The sequence below is a fragment of the Oncorhynchus mykiss genome, chromosome 24, assembly GCF_013265735.2.
Source record: "Oncorhynchus mykiss isolate Arlee chromosome 24, USDA_OmykA_1.1, whole genome shotgun sequence".
NCBI lineage: Eukaryota > Metazoa > Chordata > Actinopteri > Salmoniformes > Salmonidae > Oncorhynchus > Oncorhynchus mykiss.
Genome location: NC_048588.1, coordinates 18,699,287 through 18,723,978, shown reverse-complemented (window position 1 = coordinate 18,723,978; position 24,692 = coordinate 18,699,287). Strand labels below are relative to the sequence as shown.

Here is a 24,692-nt window from a genome sequence, read left to right as displayed (position 1 = left end):
GTATGTAATGTACCTCCTGCACTAGGTTCCTGAGGAAGATGGTTTTCTGTCTCAGTGGGTCGTGGACCAGGCCCTCAGAGAAGAAGATCATGCCCTGGGGGAAGTTGTGTTGGGACAGCCATGACACCACGCGCTGCTTCTGCATGTCTGGCCTCCCTGTGATGTAGATGATAAGATAGCCCAGGTCCTGCCAGTGTCTGGACACAAAGATAATAGATCAATTCCTCTGAGAATTGTCGTTTCACTGAACATGAAGACAGACTGACATCAATAATATTCCTCTGAGATTTATGGTTTATTTTCTTTTTTTTCTTATTATTTCTTATGTCCAGTATGAAGGAAGTTAAAGGTACAGTGCATTCGGAAAGTATTCAGACCCCTTTACTTTTTACAGCCTTATTCTAAAATTGATTCAATATTTTTTTCCGTTATCAAGCAACACACAGTACCCCATAATGACAAAGCGAATTATTTAAAAGAAATTGCAAATGTAGATAAAAAGCAAAGTACTTTGTTGAAGCACCTTTGGCAGCAATTACAGCCTCAAGTATTCTTTGGTATGATGTTACAAGCTTGGCACACCTGTATTTGGGGAGTATCTCCCATTCTTCTTTGCAGATCCTCTCAAGCTCTGTCAGGTTGGATGGGGAGCGTCACTGCATAGCTATTTTCAGGTCTCTCCAGAGATGTTCGATCGGGTTCAAGTCTGGGCTCTGGCTGGGCCACTCAAGGACATTCAGAGACTTGTCCAGAAGCCACTCATGTGTTGTCTTTGCTGTGTGCCTAGGGTCGTTCTCCTGTTGGAAGGTGAACCTTCTCCCCAGTCTGAGATCCTGAGCGCTCTGGAGCAGATTTTCATCAAGGATCTCTGTGTACTTTGCTCTGTTCATCTTTGCCTCAATCCTGACTAGTCTCCCAGTCCCTGCTGCTATAACATCCCCACGGCATGATGCTGCCACCACCATGCTTCACCGTAGGGATGGTGCCAGGTTTCCTCCAGAAGTGATGCTTGACATTCAGGTCAAAGAGTTCAATCTTGGTTTCATCAGACCAGAGAATCTTGTTTCTCATGGTCTGAGCGTCACGTCCTGACCGTAGTTCCTTTTTGATGTATCTATTTTAGTTTGGTCAGGGCGTGAGTTGGGGTGGGCATTCTATGTTTTGTTCTCTGTGTTTTATTTCTAGGTGTTTGGCCGGGTATGGTTCCCAATCAGAGGCAGCTGTCAATCGTTGTCTCGGATTGAGAACCATACTTAGGCAGCCTGTTTTCTCACTATGGGTTGTAGGTAGTTGTTTTCTGTTTTGTGTATTGCACTTTGCAGAACTGTTCGTTTGTCGTTTTGTCATTTTTTTGTTCAAGTATTCGTATTGATTAAAAGGTATTATGAATACTTACCACGCTGCACCTTGGTCTTCTCCTTCTCCCGACAACAGAGGTTACACTGAGAGTCTTTAGGTGCCTTTGACAAACTCCAAGCGGGCTGTCATGTGCCTTTTACTGAGGAGAGGCTTCCCTCTGGCCACTCTACCATAAAGGCCTGTCGTGACGTTGTATTAGTTAATATGACGTCTGTTGTTCATCGAATGATTAAAAGTTTATAATTGCTTGATTAACTGAATCAAGCAATTATTAACTCATTAACCTTGGGCACCATGGGAAAACTAGTTTATATTGAGTTTCTATTTCCCAAATTACCTCAAAGAATATCAGAAAATCGATTTTACAACAGCCGCTAATTAACCAGTTACCTCTACAATCCCCTTCTGAACGTCGTATAGCCCGTGAATCTGCACGGACCCGGGTAAATCTTCGTACCACACCAATCTTAGTTGAATATTTATTTACGAGAAAGCTAAAATGATGATAAAATATACACATAGACAAAACACATTGTAGGCTATTGATTAGAACTTAGTATAACGGGCCAACACACTATGGCGTGTGTTACCCAAAATGGGGATTTCATAGAGAGAAAGGAAAAAGAAAGTACACGAGAGAAATATACCTTTGGGTGAATTTGTCAGCTATGCTATTCTAACCCTAGCCTTGCCCCAAACTGCCGCTCTTATGGGTCAGAATATAATGATGTAATTACGTGGGGAAGATCTCAGAGGATTCTCTGCGTGGACCGTTCAGGGGACCGTTCAGGCTGCTCGATGACGCACTTCTCCGGCGCACCTTTCTGGTCGTCCTCACGATGTCAGTGTCCTTTTGGCTGTTCCCTCACCCTTGCTCTGGAAGGGGTATTCTGAGGACAGACAGCTCTGTAGCTCAGAGCTCACAGAATAGGAATGAAACCGTTTCGATACCACGATTCTCTGGGATTGGATGCTAAGGGGGTTTGACTTGAATTCACCCGCTTAGACACAGCTACTCATCCGTAGCTTGGGTAGAAAAATATTTCTTTGTCTTCAAACTTCAAACTTGTGTTGCGTTCTGGGTTCGTTGACTTTTTAGACCTTAGCTGCAGCTTGGGTCATGTAGTCTTGTCTGTAAATTCTTTACTCACAGGTTTTATACCCTCGTGTCAGAAGTGGGCATAACCCCCTTTAGGGCAATTCTCTGGGCGTACCAAATTATGAGGCAAGGTCTAGATTGTACTCAAATCCAATTTTAGACAACTAACTTCACATTTCATCTTTACCAAAACATTCTCTTTGATTTGGATATTTTCAATACAACGTACAATGTATAAACATCAAACATTTACTAGGTAAACTGTTGATGTTACAATGTTTTCGTAATAACGTCATCTATTAACCTTTAATAACAAAACAAAAATGACATACATTTCTATATTCCATCTATCATCATGACCACCATTGTGGCTGATGGAAACCTTTGTTCCAAAGTCCTTTTATTTCATGTTTAATGTTCTGAGGCTGGTTCTCCATAGTAACAGGACAAAGGAATTTGTTTGTGTCCTGAGATTTACCAGGGGCGTGAGGGGTCATAAAACCCCCACATCTTCAGACCCCTAGATCTCTCCTTCTCTGTTGGGGTTGAGAGATAATCTGTAGGGTTGTGGTCTCCTGTAACCTGACCTGATCAGGGCAGTCATGACAGGCCTGATTGGTGGAGTGCTGCAGAGATGGTTGTCCTTCTGGAAGGTTCTCCCATCTCCACAGAGGAACTCTGGAGCGCTGTCAGAATGACCACCGGGTTCTTGGTCATTCCTTTGACCTCATGGCTTGGTTTTTGTTCTGATATGCACTGTCAACTGTGGGACCTTATATAGACAGGTGTGTGCCTTTTCAAATCATGTCGAATCAATTACATTTTCCACAGGAGGACTCCAATTAAGTTGAAGAAACATCTCAAGGATGATCAATGGAAACAGGATGCACCAGAGCTCAATTTCGAGTCTAATAGCACAGATTCTGAATACATATGTAAATAAGGTATTTCTGTTTTTTTAGATTATATACATTTTTTAAATAATCTAAAAACCTGTTTTCGCTTTGTGTGTAGATTGATGATTTTTTTGGTTTTTCATCCATTTTAGAATAAAGCTCTCAAGTAACAAAATTCTAGTTAGCATTTGCGCTAACACTGGTTAGCAACTTCCTACAAACTCCCTTTAATGTGACAAAATACAAGGATCATATTCTGAGCTGAACAGATGACTTGTAGGCGTTGAAATTGAGTTATTATTTACATTCCATTAATAATTTCTCTCTGCTTGAACTGCTCCTTAATCAAACAAAAGCTGGAAGGCACAAACACAAACACACAAACACTCGCACGCATGAGTTACCTGACAACGTCCACTGCTCCGGGGCGGACTTTAGGGTCGCTGCCCATGATGGAGACGCTAGCAGCGAAGGAGCCATCGATGCTGAACACCACACACTCCATCCCCCTGGGCAACACCGTCAGGTAGGCCTCTGCACTCGTCTGATCTCCCCTGGGTAGGAGGTAAAGAGAGGGGGAGATGGGGAGGATGATTGCTACTGTAGGCACCTCTGGGGCTCCTTGTTATTCAACAACCTGTGAGTACACTGTTAGAGCTTCACAGTACTTTACCTCCATCACTGATATGGGCCATAATTCAATTCAGTATTCCTCCACTTTCATGGGAACTCGTCCCAACCCGCATCCAATTCATTACTGATACAACCTCTAACATACTATAACAAACATGCTGTGGTTGCATATCAATAAGAAATAAAAAGGAGTTGTTTGCTTACTTGACCATCATTTTGATAGGGTAGACCCCGGTGGCCAGCTTCTTGCTCTTGGGGATGGTGTAGACCACTCTGCCACTACTGGTGGTCACCTCTGTGTCAAAGTGGACCCAGCGGCCGGACTGGGGCTGGGTCATTAGGAGAATGTCCACCTGGGAGAGGACAAGATAGATTCATGATAAGATGATATGATGATATGATACCACCAGTTCAGGGCCGCAATTTAATTCCCTTCAATAAACTTTAGTGTTGATGTCTGTCAAAGCAAATTCCTTTGTCAGACCACCATAAGTATAAATTTCACTTTTTTGAAATGCAGACACTTTTAAAAGTGTCGCAACTCTAGTGTTGTAAATAGGGCAAATAGAGTTTGCAAATTTCTTAAAATTTTATTTAACCTTTATTTAACTAGGCAAGTCAGTTAAGAACAAATTCTTATTTACAATGACGGCCTACCCCGGCCAAACCCAGGCGACGCTGGGCCAATTGTGCGCCGCCCTATGGGACTCCCAATCACGGCCGGATGTGATGCAGCCTAGATTTGAACCAGGTACTGCAGTGAGGCCTCTTGCACTGAGATGCAGTGTCTTGTGTTGTCGTCACCTTCTCTCCAGTCAGAGTCACCATGTCCAGTGGGCCGTACATGAACCGACCAACCAGCGTCTGTGGTCCCTCCTCTGTGGCGATGATATCATTCACCCTGTGGTTGCCAGTCACATTCTGCATGAGGAGAAGAGATTTACTGTCACTACTCTTTAGTTTTTGTGCATCCCAAATGGCACCCTACACTCTTAGAAAAAAAGGTGCTATCTAGAACCTACAAGTAGAACCCTTTGAAGAATAATTTTTGGTTCCAGATAGAACCCTTTTGGGTTCCATGTAGAACCTTTTCCACAGACGGTTCTACATTGAACCGAAAAGGTTTCTACCTGGAACCAAAAAGGTTTACCCTATGGGGACAGCCGAAGAACCCTTTTGGAACGCTCTTTTCTAAGAGTGTATTACGTATATAGTGCACTACTTTTGACCAGAGACCTATGATCCCTGGTCATATGTAGTGCACTATAAAGGGAATAAAGCGCCATTTGGGACTTCGTATTTGTCTTCCATTACTTTCTGCATCACTCCTCCTCAGACGTAGTGTTTACATCGGCAGGAGGAAATGGGATGTCAAAAGAAGGATGAAAAATAGCCCTATTTTTCAATTTATCCCTGTTTTGATGCATCACATTTGAATCGTGTGGTGAAGGAGTCTCATAAGTGTGCACTACAGGACCTTACCAAAAGAGGGTGTCAAATCTCCATGAAGCCTGGCTACAGTAGCAGTGTGGTTCTGGTTCCCCTTCACTACATCTAATTTCAAAGAGCAGGGTGAATAACCCTAAATGAGCTGAGCTAAGGAGAAGTCCTCTAACTCCACACGGCACCCTATTCAATATGTAGTGCACACTACTTTTGACAAGGGCCCATATGGCTCTAGTCAAAAGTAGTGCACTACATAGGGAATAGCGTTCCATTTGGGACACAAACCAACTTCATTGCTGAGCTGGTGGGATATTAATGACAAATTAAAGCAGAGGAGTTTACAGATGTAGTTCCCTGGCTCTGTTACAGTAACGCCATGCTGCGTTACCTCAGTCCTAACAACCACAGGTGGTTGGAGATAGAATAATTGGGGATAGGTTTGACTGAAGGAAACTTTCAGGAACACTTAGAGGGTAATTTCAAAGGGTTGTAGCGCTATAGGTGCGGGAGTGTGTCAGAAATATTTTTGCTATTTTCACAACTGGAATTATGGGAGCAGTAGCTGGCGGTGGGGCGAAAGGGCTGGGTTTTGATGAATAAACAAGGTGTGTGTGTGTGTCGAGGGTTGACGCCTCACTGACTAATCAGAACATGCTCAATGGCTAAATATGTGGTTGCTTCAAGTTGTTTATTTATGTATTGCGTTTTCATCAACTCCAATTCAAGTGTTAGTCCGCTATAGCCTAGTGGGTTAAATAGCCAGCCCCCTATAGCCTAGTGGGTTAAATAGCCAGCCCCCTATAGCCTAGTGGGTTAAATAGCCAGCCCCCTATAGCCTAGTGGGTTAAATAGCCAGCCCCCTATAGCCTAGTGGGTTAAATAGCCAGCCCCCTATAGCCTAGTGGGTTAAATAGCCAGCCCCCTATAGCCTAGTGGGTTAAATAGCCAGCCCCCTATAGCCTAGTGGGTTAAATAGCCAGCCCCATATTCGTTACATATATTGAAATGTTTGCAGTCCACAATGTTCTCATTGCATTTCTTTCAAATGGAACTACATTGTTAAACATCGGTTATAGCATTCACACTGATACAGGTCAAATACAGTCTGGACATGAACATGTCAAACATAGTCAATAAGCAAGATTACATTCACTAGGCTATTGATAAGGCCTAAAAAGTATATCATATATCATTCTAATAAATGAAACAACAAGTTGTTTAAAATAGGCTGTCTAAATACAGTTACAGGGACCATGATTCCTCCCCGTGGGCATATTATACAGTCAATGCAACTTAGACTATGGAGGGTTTGACACACATCCAAACTTTTCACAGGAGCTGGATAAAGATCCAATATAAAGAGAATGCTGTTATACTGCTCCCAAATGTAATGTTTTATAAGCATCACGAAACCATCTGCTTCAGAAATAGCAGACAAAATTGCATTGCATTCGAAGCACGTAGGTTTTCTCAACCTAAATCCATGGATGGTGAATCTTTCTAGTAAGTTTGGTTTCTTAACTAATTAAATGGAAAACAATCCATCTGTATTTTAAAACAACAACAATATTTCTAAATATGCTAAACAAAAATATAAACGCAACATGCAACAATTCCAAAGGTTTTATTGAGTTACAGCTCATATCAGGAAATCAGTCAAATGAAATAAATAAATTAGGGTCTAATTTATGGATTTCACATGACTGGGACTGTTGGTCACAAATACCTAAAAAAAAATGGTCTTCATGATCTCGTGACGTTATCTCTGTGCATTCAAATTGCCAAAACCCATTGTGAGGCCGGTTGGACATAATGCCAAATTCTCTAAAATAACTTTGGAGGCAGTTTATGGCAGAGAAATTAATATTTCATTATCTGGGAACAGCTCTGGTGAACATTCCTGCAGTCAGCATGCGAATTGCATGCTCCCTCAAAATGTGAGACATCTGTGCCATTGTGTTGTGTTGGTGCACCTGTGTAATGACCATGCTGTATAATCAGCTTCTTTATATTCCACACCTGTCAGGTGGATGGATTATCTTGGCAAAGAGAATAGTTCACTAACAGGGATGTAAAGACATTTGTGCACAACATTTGAGCAAAATATGCTTTTTGTGGATATGGAACATTTGTGGATATGAAACATGGGACCAACACGTTACATGTTGTGTTTCTATTTTTGTTCAGTGTAGGATTGGCTCATAAGCGTGAAATCATAAATCGCATCTCTCGTATTATGGGCATAAAGGGCAATGTGTGCACACATGGGCCTAAGGGCTCTTCGGGCAGGAGGCATGGATGTTTGTCTTATCCATTGAAGATGGTTTATTAAACACTACACAGTAACCCTATAATAGACCTAGTTATAACATACAGTAACCCTATAATAGACCTAGTTATAACATACAGTAACCCTATAATAGACCTAGTTATAACATACAGTAACCCTATAATAGACCTAGTTATAACATACAGTAACCCTATAATAGACCTAGTTATAACATACAGTAACCCTATAATAGACCTAGTTATAACATACAGTAACCCTACAATAGACCTAGTTATAACATACAGTAACCCTACAATAGACCTAGTTATAACATACAGTAACCCTACAATAGATCTAGTTATAACATACAGTAACCCTACAATATACCTAGTTATAACATACAGTAACCCTACAATAGACCTAGTTATAACATACAGTAACCCTATAATAGACCTAGTTATAACATACAGTAACCCTATAATAGACCTAGTTATAACATACAGTAACCCTACAATAGACCTAGTTATAACATACAGTAACCCTATAATAGACCTAGTTATAACATACAGTAACCCTATAATAGACCTAGTTATAACATACAGTAACCCTATAATAGACCTAGTTATAACATACAGTAACCCTATAATAGACCTAGTTATAACATACAGTAACCCTACAATATACCTAGTTATAACATACAGTAACCCTATAATAGACCTAGTTATAACATACAGTAACCCTATAATAGACCTAGTTATAACACACAGTAACCCTATAATAGACCTAGTTATAACACACAGTAACCCTATAATAGACCTAGTTATAACATACAGTAACCCTATAATAGACCTAGTTATAACATACAGTAACCCTATAATAGACCTAGTTATAACATACAGTAACCCTATAATAGACCTAGTTATAACACACAGTAACCCTATAATAGACCTAGTTATAACATACAGTAACCCTACAATATACCTAGTTATAACATACAGTAACCCTACAATAGACCTAGTTATAACATACAGTAACCCTACAATAAACCTAGTTATAACATACAGTAACCCTACAATAGACCTAGTTATAACATACAGTAACCCTACAATAGACCTAGTTATAACATACAGTAACCCTACAATAGACCTAGTTATAACAAACATACAGTAACCCTACAATAGACCTAGTTATAACATACAGTAACCCTACAATAAACCTAGTTATAACATACAGTAACCCTACAATAGACCTAGTTATAAAATACAGTAACCCTACAATAGACCTAGTTATAACATACAGTAACCCTACAATAGATCTAGTTATAACATACAGTAACCCTACAATAGACTTCGTTATAACAAACATGTAGCCTATCTAGTTGTTTTTTATTGGCTTCAACATGGAAATATTCGACTACACACGTTGCATTCACATTTCGAAAATGCACCGCATGTTCGAGCCAAGGACAATTGGACATTGCCCAAATGTTTTAATAAGATAAGCCTACCATCGCCAATTATATGGCCTGTTACTGACTTTACCACATGAATGGTAAACAAACAGCCTAGGCTACAAGTGGAGACAGCACCAAGGACAGTGATTGGAATTCCTGCAATTTTTTAAATATTTATTTTTACCTTTATTTAACTAGGCAAGTCAGTTAAGAACAAATTCTTATTTTAAATGAAGGAACAGTGGGTTAACTTGTCAGCTCGGGATTTGAACTTGCAACCTTCCGGTTACTAGTCCAACACACTAACCACTAGGCTACCCTGCCGCCCCAAATTGACTGTTTGGTTACAAAATCTAAAGGAAAAACAGTAGTCCCTGTATCATGAATAGTGGGACCCCAGCTAATGTCATCTAATGAAGCAATTAAACATTTCCAGACACAACACAATTTGCATTTTGATTAAGTTTGTCAATAATTAATCTTTGCCAGTACTGAGCCATGCTGAAGCTGTGGCATCTCAGCATGACACACACACACACACACACACACACACACACACACACACACACACACACACACACACACACACACACACACACACAGACTTCTACACACTGGCATGTCTGTGAATAGGCTGAAAGGCCAGATTGATTCTAATATCTGGACAGTGGCCACATGTCTCTACTACAGGTCACTGCTGAATCTCTCTGCATGAATGCCTGTCTCATGAGAAAATAGCAGAACATATTGCTATCACACCGGGTGAGTGGTGAGTTCACCTTGCCCTCAGACACACACTGAGAGGAGGAAATGGAGAGGAGAGGCAGACCCCTGTCTTACAGCGGTGGCCCCACTCCATCAGTGACAAAGAGCCCCTTACTAGGATAGTGAACTGAAGTCACAGCGTCACTGATGCCAGGTAGGGCCCTCTGAATGGTATCACTATTCCCTGGATGAGCTGGCAGTGTCCAGATGAAGTCTATCAGGACACCAGGAGACTGTATAACAATACGGCTATAACATATATCATATTCAAATCCCAAATCAAATCAAAATTATTTGTCACATACACATGGTTAGCAGATGTTAATGCAAGTGTAGCGAAATGCTTCTGCTTCTAGTTCCGACAATGCAGTAATAACCAACGAATAATCTAACCTAACAATTTCAAAACAACTACCTTATACACACAGTGTAAAGGAATGAAAGAATATGTACATAAAAATATATGAATGAGTGATGGTACAGAATGGCATAGGCAAGATGCAGTAGATGGTATCGAGTACAGTATATACAGTACATATGAGATGAGTAATGTAGGGTATGTAAACATATAAAAGTGCCGTTGTTTAGAGTGGCTAGTGATACATGTATTACATCAAGATGGCAAGATGCAGTAGATGGTATAGAGTACAGTGTATATACATATGAGATGAGTAATGTAGGGTATGTAAACATTTTTTGAAGTGGCATTGTTTAAAGTGGCTAGTGATACATTTTTACATCAATTTTTACATTGTTAAAGTGGCTAGAGTTGAGTCAGTATGTTGGCAGCAGCCACTCAATGTTAGTGTTGGCTGTTTAACAGTCTGATGGCTTTGAGATAGAAGCTATTTTTCAGTCTCTCGGTCCCTGCTTTGATGCACCTGTACTGACCTCGCCTTCTGGATGATAACGGGGTGAACAGGTGGTTGTTGTCCTCCTGTGACATCGGGTGGTGTAGGTGTCCTGGAGGGCAGGTAGTTTGCCCCCAGGGATGCGTTGTGCAGACCTCACTACCCTCTGGAAAGCCTTACGGTTGTGGGCGGAGCAGTTGCCGTACCAGGCGGTGATACAGCCCGACAGGATGCTCTCGATTGTGCATCTGTAAAAGTTTGTGAGTGCTTTTGGTGACAAGCCAAATTTCTTCAGCCTCCTGAGGTTGAAGAGGCGCTGCTGCGCCTTCTTCACCACGCTGTCTGTGTGGGTGGACCAATTCAGTTTGTCCGCGATGTGTATGCTGAGAACGTACTACCCTCTCCACTACTGTCCCATCGATGTGGATAGGGGGTGCTCCCTCTGCTGTTTCCTGAAGTCCACGATCATCTCCTTTGTTTTGTTGACGTTGATTGTGAGGTTATTTTCCTGACACCACACTCCGAGGGTCCTCACCTCCTCCCTGTAGGCCGTCTTGTCGTTGTTGGTAATCAAGCCTACCACTTTAGTGTCTTCTGCAAACTTGATGATTGAGTTGGAGGCGTGCATGGCAATGCATTCGCGAGTGAACAGGGAGCTCAGAACACACCCTTGTGGGGCCCCAGTGTTGAAGATCAACTGGGTGGAGATGCTGTTACCTACCCTCATCACCTGCGGGCGGCCCGTCAGGAAGTCCAGTACCCAGTTGCACAGGGCCCATGGTCTCGAGCTTGATGAAGTTTGGAGGGTACTATGGTGTTAGATGCTGAGCTGTAGTCGATGAACAGCATTCTCACATAGGTATTCTTCTTGTCCAGATGGGTTAGGGCAGTGTGCAGTGTGGTTGCGATTGCGTCGTCTGTGGAGCTATTGGGGCGGTAAGCAAATTGGAGTGGGTCTAGGGTGTCAGGTAGGGTGGAGGTTATATGGTCCTTGACTAGTCTCTCAAAGCACATCATGATGACGGAAGTGAGTGCTACGGGGCGGTAGTTGTTTAGCTCAGTTACTTTAGCTTTCTTAGGAACAGGAACAATGGTGGCCCTCTTGAAGCATGTGGGAACAGCAGACTGGGATAAGGATTGATTGAATATGTCCGTAAACACACCAGCCAGCTGGTCTGCGCATGCTCTGAGGACGCGGCTGGGGATGCAGCCTGGGCCTGCAGCCTTGCGAGGGTTAACACGTTTAAATGTTTTACTCACATCGGCTGCAGTGAAGGAGAGTCCGCAGGTTTTGGTAGTGGGCCGTGTCAGTGGCACTGTATTGTTCTCAAAGTGAGCAAAGAAGTTGTTTAGTCTGTCTGGGAGCAAGACATCCTGGTCCGTGACGAGGCTGGTTTTCTTTTTGTAATCCGTGATTGACTGTAGACCCTGCCACATACCTCTTGTGTCTGAGCTGTTGTATTGCGACTCTACTTTGTCTCTATACTGACACTTAGCTTGTTTGATTGCCTTGTGGAGGGAATACCTACACTGTTTGTATTCGGTCATGTTTCCGGTCACCTTGCCCTGATTAAAAGCAGTAGTTCGCGCTTTCAGTTTTGCGCGAATGCTGCCATCAATCCACGGTTTCTGGTTCGGGAATGTTTTAATAAACGCTGTGGGTACAACATCACCGATGCACTTGCTAATAAACTTGCTCGCCGAATCAGCGTATTCGTCAATGTTGTTGTTTGACGTAATGCGGAACATATCCCAGTCCACGTCAACGAAGCAATCTTGAAGCGTGGAATCAGATTGGTCGGACCAGCGTTGAACAGACCTGAGCGCGGGAGCTTCCTGTTTTAGTTTCTGTCTATAGGCTGGAAGCAACAAAATGGAGTCGTGGTCAGCTTTTCCAAAAGGAGAGCGGGGGAGGGCCTTATATGCGTCGCAGAAGTTAGAATAACAATGATCCAGGGTTTTACCAGCCCTGGTTGCACAATCGATATGCTGATAGAATTTAGGGAGTCTTGTTTTCAGATTAGCCTTGTTAAAATCCCCAGCTACAATGAATGCTGCCTCAGGATATGTGGTTTCCAGTTTACATAGAGTCAAATGAAGTTCATTCAGGGCCATTGATGTGTCTGCTTGGGGGGGAATATATGCAGCTGTGATTATAATTGAAGAGAATTCTCTTGGTAGATAATGCGGTCTGCATTTGTTTGTGAGGAATTCAGGTGAAGTCAGGTGAACAGAAGGACTTGAGTTCCTGTATGTTGTTATGATCACACCACGTCTCGTTAATCATAAGGCATTCCCACCCGCCCTTCTTCTTACCAGAAAGATGCTTGTTTCTGTCGGCGCGATGCGTGAAGAAACCAGCTGGCTGTACCGACTCCGATAGCATATCTCGAGTGAGCCATGCTTCCGTGAAGCAAAGAACGTTACAGTCTCTTATGTCTCTCTGGAATGCTACCCTTGCTCGGATTTCATCTATCTTGTTGTCAAGAGACTGCACATTGGCAAGTAGTATACTCGGGAGCGGTGTGCGATGTGCCCGTCTCCGGAGCCTGACCAGAAGACCGCTTCGTCTGCCCCTTTTACGGCGTAGTTGTTTTGGTTCGCCGGCTGGGATCCGATGCATTGTCCTGGGTGGTGGGCAAAACAGAGGATCCGCTTCGGGAAAGTGGTATTCCTGGTCGTAATGTTGGTGAGTTGACGTTGCTCTTATATCCAATAGTTCCTCCCGACTGTATGTAATAAAACCTAAGATTACCTGGGGTAACAATGTAAGAAATAACACAAAAAAAAACAAAATACTGCATAGTTTCCTAGGAACGCAAAGCGAGGCGGCCATCTCTGTCGGCGCCGGAAGTTTAAGTGGTCAAGTTCTCCAAGCTGCTCCTCCTCCAGCTGTTGCTCCTCTACCACTTAGACAAGAGACAGATCACAGGCTTGGAGGCTGGAGCAGAGCATGTAAGACACAGTCCAATGAATCCTATGTCTAGTTTCCTTAAATATACTGGAGATAGGTTCCAGTGGGCCACGCAGTACATAATATAACAGGACAAAAGCCCATTGTTATTGAATTATTTGCTTTGAATATACTGATATCCCAGAAATAGACTGGGCTGACCTTTCAGCCTGGCAGTAGTCTTGTTGTATTTTATGCTGGAGCATCAGGTAATTGTTTTGTTGTGCTAGCATCAATGATCGAAGATGAAACACACAACATTCAAGTCTCAACCCACACACAGACACAGAAGCAACAATGGCAAATAAATTGCCCATTTAGTGTCTGTGTACTTTAATGTTAATCTATAGCAGACCAAGGCTGTTGAGGCAAAAATTATGAAAGCTGCGAAAAGATGTGTCACGCCCTGACCGTAGAGATCCTTTTATTCTTTATTCTTGTTTGGTCAGGGTGTGACTCGGGTGTGAAAGTCTATGCTTTCTGGTTCTTTGTTTTTGGCCGGGTATGATTCTCAATCAGGGACAGCTGTCTATCGTTGTCTCTGATTGGGAATCATACTTAGGCAGCCTTTTTTCCTTTTCTCATTTGTGGGTTGTTGTCTTTGTTAGTGGCATGTATAGCCTTACAGAGCTTCACGTTCATTTTATTGTTTTATTTGTTGGCGACATTTAAAATAAAATAATGTACGCTTACAACTTTGCACCTTGGTCCGGTCATTTCCTTGATGACGATCGTGACAGAACAACCCACCACAAACGGACCAAGCGGGGTGGCCGGGAGGAGCAGACAGAGTGGACATGGGAGGACATTCTGGAAGGAAGGGGATCCTGGCTGGAAAGGATCGCCTGCCATGGAAGCAGGTGGAAGCAGCGAGGAAGGTGGAAGCAGCTAGTAAAGGGGCCCAGCGTTACACAGGGTCACGGCTGGCAAGAAAGACCGGGAGGCCACTCCCCAAAACATTTTTGGAGGGGCACACGGGGAGGTTGGCGGGGCTAACTCCCCGTGCTCACAGTAGGGAGTGTGGTACTGGTCAGGCACTGTGTTATGCGGTGATGCGCACCATGTCTCCAGTGCGCAGTCATAGCCCGGTGCGCTATGTTCCAACTCCTCGCATTGGCCGGGCTAAAGTGGGCATCCAGCCAGGACGGATGGTGCCCGGCTCAGCGCTCCTGGCCTCCAGTGCGTCTCTTCGGCCCTGTGCCGGCTCAGCGCACTGTGTCTCCGGTGCGTCTGCACAGCCCAGTGCGTCCTGTGCTAGCGCCCCGCATTTGCCGGGCGAAAGTAACCATCCAGCCAGGACGGGTTGTGCCAGCTCTACGCTTGAGACCTCCAGTGCGCCTCCACGGCCCAGTGTATCCGGTGCCTGCTCCATGCACCAGGCTTCCAGGGCATCTCCCCAGTCCGGTGAGACCTGTTCCGGTTCCACGTACCGGGCCTCCAGTATGTCTCCCCAGCCTGGTAAGCCCTGTGGCAGTTCCACGCACCAGGCTTCCAGTACATCTCCTCAGTCCGGTGAGACCTGTTCCGGCCCCATGTTCGAAGCCTCCAGTGATGATCCATGGCCCAAAGCCTCCAGTGATGATCCATGGCCCGAAGCCTCCAGTGATGATCCATGGCCCGAAGCCTCCAGTGATGATCCATGCCATGAAGCCTCCAGTGATGATCCATGGCACAAAGCCTCCAGTGATGATCCACGGCACGGAGCCTCCAGTGATGATCCATGGCCCGGAGCCTGCAGTGAGGATCCATGGTACGAAGCCTCCAGCGTTGATCCGCGGTCCGGAGCCTCCAGCGACGGTCCCCTGTCCGGAGCCTGCAGCGACGGTCCCCTGTCCGGAGCCTGCAGCGACGGTCCCCTGTCCGGAGCCTGCAGCGACGGTCCCCTGTCCTGAGCCTGCAGCGATGGTTACCAGTCCGGAGCCTCCAGCGACAGTCTCCAGTCCTGAGCCTCTAGCGACGGTCCCCAGTACGGGGCCTCCAGCGACGGTCCCCAGTCCGGGGCCTGCAGCGAGGGTTCCCAGTCCGGGGCCTGCAGCGAGGGTCCCCAGTCCGGGGCCTACAACGAGGGTCCCCAGTCCGGGGCCTGCAACGAGGGTCCCCAGTCCGGGGCCTGCAACGAGGGTCCCCAGTCCGGGGCCTGCAACGAGGGTCCCCAGTCCGGGGCCTATAACAAGGGACCCCAGTTCAGGGCCTACAACGAGGGTCCCCAGTCCAGGGCCTACAACGAGGGTCCCCAGTCCGGGGCCTGCGACGAGGGTCCCCCGCACCAGAGGTGCCACCAAAGTGGGGGGAGCCAGAGGTGGAGCACCTTGGTCCAGTCATTTCCTTGACGACGATCGTGACAAGATGTGTGAAGCTGACGGTAAAAGTGTGTGCATAAGTGTGTGTGTGTGCATGCGTGCCTGTGTGTGCGCACACGTTCTTATCGCTTTGTCTCTGACTGAGATACAATTATAAAATGTTTGAACTAAAGATGATTCAATATTTATTGGAATTTCCGCATAAAGCGATTGAACGTACTACAAATAGCTTCTTTCTACAATACACACAGTAATCCCAAATCTGCCCCAAATGGGACCCTATTCTCTATATAGCGCACTTCTTTTATCCAGAGCCCTGGTCAAAAGTAGTGCACTATAAAGGGAATAGGGTGCCATTTCGGACATAGCCATAGAATCAACAGTGTGGGGCTAATATTGACGCTTCCTACTGAACTGTCCTTTATCTTCCATTAATAAGTCATGCTGGTTTCCTCACCCTCAGTTTGACATGCGTCCTCCTGCGAAGCCACTTCTCCCGTGGGCTGGATGGAGAGAAGGGGGCTGAGTCCTTGCTGTCAGCTTCCTGGGCCTTCACACTGTCGCATCGTATGAGCTACATGAACACACACACAAGCACGCACGCACACAGTCCATTAATCCACCGCCGGCTTAGTCCACTCGGTATGACGGCACTTCTCAAACAGAATCCCTAGTCTACATTTAGGCACCGGATGCACATTTATCAGTGGAGTGTCACACGACCTACAGACAAAACAATTATATGGAATACTCATCCTCTGGTGCTCAAACACACTTTAGAGAGAATAAAACTAGGACTGTCATTATCTTGAGGTGTACACAGTCACAGATGCTAACTGGAGCTCATTTGTCAAGAGGAAGATTGAGGTTTATTAACAGGATAGCTAGAGGATGATCCGCTATGGAGTGGACTCTATGTACAGTGCCTTGCGAAAGTATTCGGCCCCCTTGAACTTTGCGACCTTTTGCCACATTTCAGCCTTCAAACATTGTGTGAAGAATTAACAACAAGTGGGACACAATCATGAAGTGGAACGACATTTATTAGATATTTCAAACTTTTTTAACAAATCAAAAACTGAAAAATTGGGCGTGCAAAATTATTCAGCCCCTTTACTTTCAGTGCAGCAAACTCTCTCCAGAAGTTCAGTGATGATCTCTGAATGATCCAATGTTGACCTAAATGACTAATGATGATAAATACAATCCACCTGTGTGTAATCAAGTCTTCGTATAAATGCACCTGCACTGTGATAGTCTCAGAGGTCCGTTAAAAGCGCAGAGAGCATCATGATGAACAAGGAACACACCAGGCAGGTCCGAGATACTGTTGTGAAGAAGTTTAAAGCCGGATTTGGATACAAAAAGATTTCCCAAGCTTTAAACATCCCAAGGAGCACTGTGCAAGCGATAATATTGAAATGGAAGGAGTATCAGACCACTGCAAATCTACCAAGACCTGGCCGTCCCTCTAAACTTTCAGCTCATACAAGGAGAAGACTGATCAGAGATGCAGCCAAGAGGCCCATGATCACTCTGGATGAACTGCAGAGATCTACAGCTGAGGTGGGAGACTCTGTCCATAGGACAACAATCAGTTGTATATTGCACAAATCTGGCCTTTATGGAAGAGTGGCAAGAAGAAAGTAATTTCTTATCCATAAAAAGTGTCGTTTAAAGTTTGCCACAAGCCACCTGGGAGACACACCAAACATGTGGAAGAAGGTGCTCTGGTCAGATGAAACCAAAATTGAACTTTTTGGCAACAATGCAAAACGTTATGTTTGGCGTAAAAGCAACACAGCTGAACACACCATCCCCACTGTCAAACATGGTGGTGGCAGCATCATGGTTTGGGCCTGCTTTTCTTCAGCAGGGACAGGGAAGATGGTTAAAATTGATGGGAAGATGGATGGAGCCAAATACAGGACCATTCTGGAAGAAAACCTGATGGAGTCTGCAAAAGACCTGAGACTGGGACGGAGATTTGTCTTCCAACAAGACAATGATCCAAAACATAAAGCAAAATCTACAATGGAATGGTTCAAAAATAAACATATCCAGGTGTTAGAATGGCCAAGTCAAAGTCCAGACCTGAATCCAATCGAGAATCTGTGGAAAGAATGGAAAACTGTTGTTCACAAATGCTCTCCATCCAACCTCACTGAGCTCGAGCTGTTTTGCAAGGAGGAATGGGAAAAAATGTCAGTCTCTCGATGTGCAAAACTGATAGAGACATACCCCAAGCGACTTACAGCTGTAATCGCAGCAAAAGGTGGCGCTACAAAGTATTAACTTAAGGGGGCTGAATAATTTTGCACTACCAATTTTTCAGTTTTTGATTTGTTAAAAAAGTTTGAAATATCCAATAAATGTCGTTCCACTTCATGATTGTGTCCCACTTGTTGTTGATTCTTCACAAAAAAATACAGTTTTATATCTTTATGTTTGAAGCCTGAAATGTGGCAAAAGGTCGCAAAGTTCAAGGGGGCCGAATACTTTCGCAAGGTACTGTACATTTCATCTCAGAAGTTGAGAAGAAAAACCTGTCTATCTTTAGCCTAATCAACGTGTAGCCAGGCTAATGAAACAGCAGGGCTAATGATGTGTTTCCAAAGAGGAGAGTAGAGGAAAGGACAGGTCACAGTGAGAGAAGGAGCTCTACTCCATGACTGTATTAACGAGATCCCAGTTTAAGATTCAAACTCTTATTACACAGCAATTATGTAAGAATAGGTCATTGATTTCACTAAACCAGCAGTTAAGTACAGTAAATAAATGAAAAGGGCAGTAAGCTTGAGCGAATCATAAGGTCCGTATCCATTTCCATGATAGGATATCGATTAGAGCTGAAACGGCAGAGATACATAATACTTCTCATTTCCTGTGTACTCTCTGATTTCCCTCACGTCACTCTCCCACACAAAATATTGAGGTACTGCAGCAGCAGCCAACACCATGGTGCACTTTCCAAATAGCACCTTATTCCCTATATCGAGCACAACTTTTAGCCAGAGCCCTATGGATCCTGGTCAAAGGTAGTGCACTATATAGGGAATAGTGTGCAATTTGAGAAACAACCCCTTACTGTATTGGATGCTGCTCTGGTCTCTTCTCCTTAAAGTAGGTGGACACCCCTTCAAATTAGTGGAGTCAGCTATTTCAGCCACACCGGTTGCTGACAGGTGTAAAAAATCGAGCACACAACCATGCAATCACCATAAAAGAATATCTGACCTTTCCCACCTGGACAAAAGGAACACCTATGTGAGAATGCTGTTCATTGACTACAACTCAGCGTTCAACACCATAGTGCCCACAATTCCCCCTCAGGAGACTGAAAAGATTTGACATGGGTCCCAAGATCCTCAAAATGTTCTACAGCTGCACCATTGAGAGCATCCTGACCGGATGCATCACCACCAGGTATGGCAACTGCTCGGCATCCGACCGTAAGCGCTACAGAGGATAGTGCGTACGGCCCAGTACGTCACTGGGGCCAAGCTTCCTGCCATCCAGGACCTATATACTAGGAGGTGTCAGAGGAAGGCCCAAAAAATCATCAAAGACTCCAGTCACCCAAGTCATAGACTGTTCTCTCTGCTACCGCACGGCAAGCAGTACCAGAGCGCCAAGTCTAGGTCCAAAAGGCTCCTTAACAGCTTCTACCCCCAAGCCATAAGACTGAACAATTAATCAAATGCCCCCCCCCCCCCCCCCATGTTTTTACACTGCTGTTACTCACTGTTTATGCATAGTCACTTTACCCCTACCTACATGTCACTGTTTAGGCCTAGTAATTTTACCCCTACCTACATGCACAAATTACCTCAGCTAACCTGTACCCCTGCACATTGACTTGGTATCAATGTTTCTTTTTATTAAATGTTTTACTTAAGTTTAACTCTATTTCTTGAACTGCATTGTTGGTTAAGTGCGTAAGTAAGTAAGCATGTTGCAAATAACATTTGATTTGATTTGATAGTAGAACGGCCTTCCTGAAGAGCTCAGTGGCTTTCAAAGTGGCACCATCATAGGATGCCACTTTTCCAACAAGTCAGTTCATCAATTTTCTGCCCTGCTAGAGCTGCTCCGGTCAATTGTAAGTACGGCTCAGCTGTGAATTGGTAGGCCACACAAGCTCACAGAATGGGACCGCCAATTGCTGAAGCTCGTAGCACGTTAAATTGTCTGTCCTTGTTCGCAACACTCACTACCGAGTTCCAAACTACCTCTGGAAGCAACGTCAGCACAAGAACTGTTCGATCAGGAGCTTCATGAAATGGATTTCCATGACAAGCATTGGCTGGAGTGGTTTAATGGTCGCCGCCATTGTCTCTGGAGCAGTGGAAATGTGTTCTCTGGAGTGGCAGTCTGACAGACGAATCTGGGTTTAGCAGATGCCAGGAGAACGCTACCAGCCCCAATGCATAGTGCCAACTGTAAAGTTTGGTGGATGAATAATGGCCTGGGGCTGTTTTTCAAACCCCTTAGTTCCAGTGAAGGGAAATGTTAATGCTATAGCATACAATTACATTTTATATGATTCTGTGCTTCCAAATTTGTGGCAACAGTTTGGGGAAGGCCCTTTCCTGTTTCATTATGATGTCGGCCCGTGCACAAAGCGAGGTCCATACAGAAATGGTTTGTCGAGATCGGTGTGGAAGAACTTGGCTGGCTTGCACAGAGCTCTGACCTCAACCCCATCCAAAGCCTTTGGGATGAATTGGAACGGCAACTACGAGTCAGGCCTAATCGCCCAACATTATTGGGCGAATGGACGACCTCACTAATGCTCTTGTGGCTGAATGGGAAGCAAGTCTCTGCAGCAATGTTCCAACATCTAGTGGAAAGCCTTCCCAGAAGAGTGGCTGATATATTAGCAAACAGAGGACCAACTCCATATTAATGCCCATGATTTTGGAGTGAGATTCTCGACGAGCAGGTGTCCACATACTTTTAGTCATGTAGTGTATCTCATTGCTCTCGAATGACAATGGTAAAAGGCTGTCACTGGTCAGAATGGGTTTCAACTGGACACGACACGCCGGCTGGTTTTATTCACTCTGCCGGTGTCTGAAGATATCACGAGTAGATCCACACACACCTCCGACATACACATAATACACACACACACCCTCACACACACGTATGCATGCAGGCACGCACAGCCACAATCCACAGCACAAATAATGACTGTTGGTATACAGTATCTGAATTCTAGGCTCAATAGTCACAAGAACCACAAACACACACATATACATATGGAGGGGTGGGTGTTACCTGTCGGAGCAGAAACGCAGCAACATCAGTGGACTCCCAGTAGGAGGCATGGAAGAGATGAGGCAGTGCCACTGTGGGGAAGGAGGTCAACACGTCTGGACAGTACAGAGCATAGTCCAACCTCTTAGAGCCCCACCAGCTACTGGAAACTGAGGCACATACGCATGCGCACAAACACACACACGAACGCACACACACACAGAGAGAGAGAGAGAAACACACAGAAGGGAGAGAATGAACATAGGAATATCAAGATAATAAGGATTTCTTGGAGTTATTTGAAGTGATTTGTGGATACTAATGGTATTATTCATCTGGTATTTTAGGCACAACAGTATTAGCAATAGAAGTAGGTTAATCTGGAGAGACGCAGTTGGATCTCCTGAGTCTGGCTATATGTGCCCACCATAGATAACTGATTAAATAATGTATAGAGCGTAGCCCCAATGTGCCCTTTACCTCTGATCGCTAATGAGCAGTCTCCACCTGTCTCTCTTTCTCTCTATGCTTCTTTCTCTTTCTCTCTCTGTGCTTCTTTCTCTCTCTATGCTTCTTTCTCTCTCTCTCTCTCTATGCTTCTTTCTCTCTCTATGCTTCTTTCTCTCTCTCTCTATGCTTCTTTCTCTCTCTCTATGCTTCTTTCTCTCTCTCTATGCTTCTTCCTCTCTCTATGCTTCTTTCTCTCTCTCTATGCGTCTTTCTCTCTATGCTTCTTTCTCTCTATGCTTCTTTCTCTTTCGCTGTGCTTCTTTCTCTCTCTATGCTTCTTTATCTCTCTCTCTATGTGTCTTTCTCTCTCTCTCTCTCTCTATTCTTCTTTCTCTCTCTATTCTTCTTTCTCTCTCTATGCTTCTTTCTCTCTCTCTGCTTCTTTCTCTCTCGCTGTGCTTCTTTCTCTTTCTCTCTCTATGCTTCTCTCTCTCGCTCTCTCTCTATGCTTCTTTCTCTTTCTCTGTGCTTCTTTCTCTCTCTATGCTTCTTTCTCTCTCTCTCTCTATGCTTCTTTCTCTCTCTCTGCTTCTTTCTCTCTCTCTCTGCTTCTTTCTCTTTCTCTCTCTATGCTTCTCTCTCTCTCTCTATGCTTCTTTCTCTCTCTATGCTTCTTTCTCTCTCTCTCTCTCTCTATGCTTCTTTCTCTCTCTCTCTATGCTTCTTTCTCTTTCTCTGTGCTTCTTTCTCTCTCTCTATATGCTTCTTTCTCTCTCTCTGCTTCTTTCTCTCTATGCTTATTTCTCTCTCTCTCTCTCTGCTTCTTTCTCTCTCTATGCTTCTTTCTCTCTCTCTCTCTGGTTCTTTCTCTCTCTATGCTTCTTTCTCTCTCTCTCTCTATGCTTCTTTCTCTCTATGCTTCTTTCTCTATGCTTCTTTCTCTCTCTATGCTTCTTTCTCTCTCTCTATGCTTCTTTCTCCCTCTATGCTTCTTTCTCTCTCTCTCTGCTTCTTTCTCTCTCTCTCTGCTTCTTTCTCTCTCTCTGCTTCTTTCTTTCTCTCTCTCTGTGCTTCTTTCACTCTCTCTGCTTCTTTCTCTCTCTCTCTGCTTCTTTCTCTCTCTCTTCTTCTTTCTTTCTCTCTGTGTGTGCTTCTTTCTCTCTCTGCTTCTTTCTTTCTCCCTCTCTGTGCTTCTTTCTCTCTCTCTGTGCTTCTTTCTCTCTGTGCTTCTTTCTCTCTCTCTATGCTTATTTCTCTCTCGCTCTATGTTTCTTTCTCTCTCTCTGATTCTTTCTTTCTCTCTCTGCTTCTTACCCTCTCTGCTTCTTTCTTTCTCTCTCTGTGCTTCTTTCTCTCTATGCTTCTTTCTCTCTCTCTCTGCTTCTTTCTCTCTCTCTGCTTCTTTCTCTCCCTATCTGTGCTTCTTCCTCTCTCTCTGTGCTTCTTTCTCTCTCTGCTTCTTTCTCTCTCTCTGTGCTTCTTTCTCTCTATGCTTCTTTCTCTCTCTCTCTGCTTATTTCTCTCTCTCTCTGCTTCTTTCTCTCCCTATCTGTGCTTCTTCCTCTCTCTCTGTGCTTCTTTCTCTCTCTGCTTCTTTCTTTCTCTCTGCTTCTTTCTCTCTATGCTTCTTTCTCTCTCTCTCTGCTTCTTTTTCTTTCTCTCTGTGCTTCTTTCTCTCTCTCTGTGCTTCTTTCTGTGCTTCTTTCTCTCTCTCTCTGTGCTTATTTCTCTCTCTGTGTGCTTATTTCTCTCTCTCTGTGCTTCTTTCTCTCTCTCTCTTTTCATATCACTGTCTTTCTTTCTTTCTCTATCTTGTCCTCTCTCTCTCTTTTGCCCCTTCTCTCTGCTTCTCTCTCTCCCTCTCTCCTGTCTCTCTTTCATTCTCTCTCACACTCACTGTTGGTGATGGTGCTACTCATCCGGCCCACAGAGCAGAAGGACGTCTCACTGTCCACGCTGGTCACACTGGCTCTGCGCCCTCCTCCTCCTCCCCTTCCACTGCTGTCTGTCTCAGGGGAAGGGGGCACGGTCGGGGCACCAGGACTGGGCTCTGCCTCCAGGAACACCTCTGGGTGACTTTGGATACTGTCAGCTAAAATGAGAGAGAGACAGGCAGAGGGAGAGAGTGGTAGAAAGAGTGAAAGGGAGGGAGAGTTTAATTATATAACAATTAACTAGTAACATTTTCTGTGAATCAGTACTGTTATGGGCGTCCCGAGTGGCACAGCAGTCTAATGCACTGCATCTCAGTGCTGGAGGCGTCACGGCCGCGACCGGAAGCCCATGAGGAGGCCGCACAATTGGCCCAGCATCGTCCGAGTTAGGGGAGGGTTTGGCCGGCTGTGATGTCCTTGTCCCATCGCGCTCTAGTGACTCCTTGTGGCGGTCAGGCACATGCACGCAGACTTCGGTGGTTATTTGTACGGTGTTTCCTCCGACACATTGGTGCAGCAGGCTTCTGGGTTAAGCGTGCAGTGTGCCAAGAAGCAGTGTGGCTTGGATGGGTTATTTTTCGGTGGACGCATTGCTCTCGATCTTCGCCTCTCCTGAGTCCTTATGGGAGTTGCAGCGATGGGACAAGAATGTAATTACCAATTGGATATCACAAAATTGGGAGAGAAAAGGGGTCAAGTTTTAAATAATAAATCAATACTGTTATATGGTCTAATTGGCTAGTATGTGGTATTAGCTTGTTATGTGCGTGCTAGAGGAAAGCCTTGGAAACACACACAGTGTCAGGTAATTAGGTTGGGCTTGTAATGATCCAGGGATTGTGACCGATGGTGATGACCAATCAACACACCCAACCCCAGGAGCTGAGAGAGAGAGGTCAGTGAGGGAAACTGTAAACAACTACACTACAGCCCAGATGGCCCTAGTTACTCCTCACCTTTATTTTTGGACGGATGTGTATGTTTTGTCCCGTAGACTGAAGGAGGAAACGTGGATTTCCCCC

General features: G+C 44.6%; 1 protein-coding gene across 4 annotated transcripts in view; it reads right to left on the bottom strand.

The window, feature by feature from the left end:
• The window catches only part of pitpnm3 (PITPNM family member 3), a 130,983-nt gene that overhangs the window by 7,408 nt on the left and 98,883 nt on the right, over positions 1 to 24,692 (bottom strand). For all 4 annotated transcript variants that reach the window (XM_036961372.1, XM_036961373.1, XM_036961371.1 and 1 more), the window contains exons 11-17: positions 23,634 to 23,828; positions 21,308 to 21,456; positions 16,482 to 16,598; positions 4,792 to 4,908; positions 4,192 to 4,340; positions 3,759 to 3,908; positions 14 to 197 (exon numbers count right to left, since the gene is read on the bottom strand). In XM_036961372.1, coding sequence (XP_036817267.1) covers positions 14 to 197; positions 3,759 to 3,908; positions 4,192 to 4,340; positions 4,792 to 4,908; positions 16,482 to 16,598; positions 21,308 to 21,456; positions 23,634 to 23,828 — 1,061 coding nt within the window. The remainder of the gene's footprint in view (positions 1 to 13; positions 198 to 3,758; positions 3,909 to 4,191; positions 4,341 to 4,791; positions 4,909 to 16,481; positions 16,599 to 21,307; positions 21,457 to 23,633; positions 23,829 to 24,692) is intronic.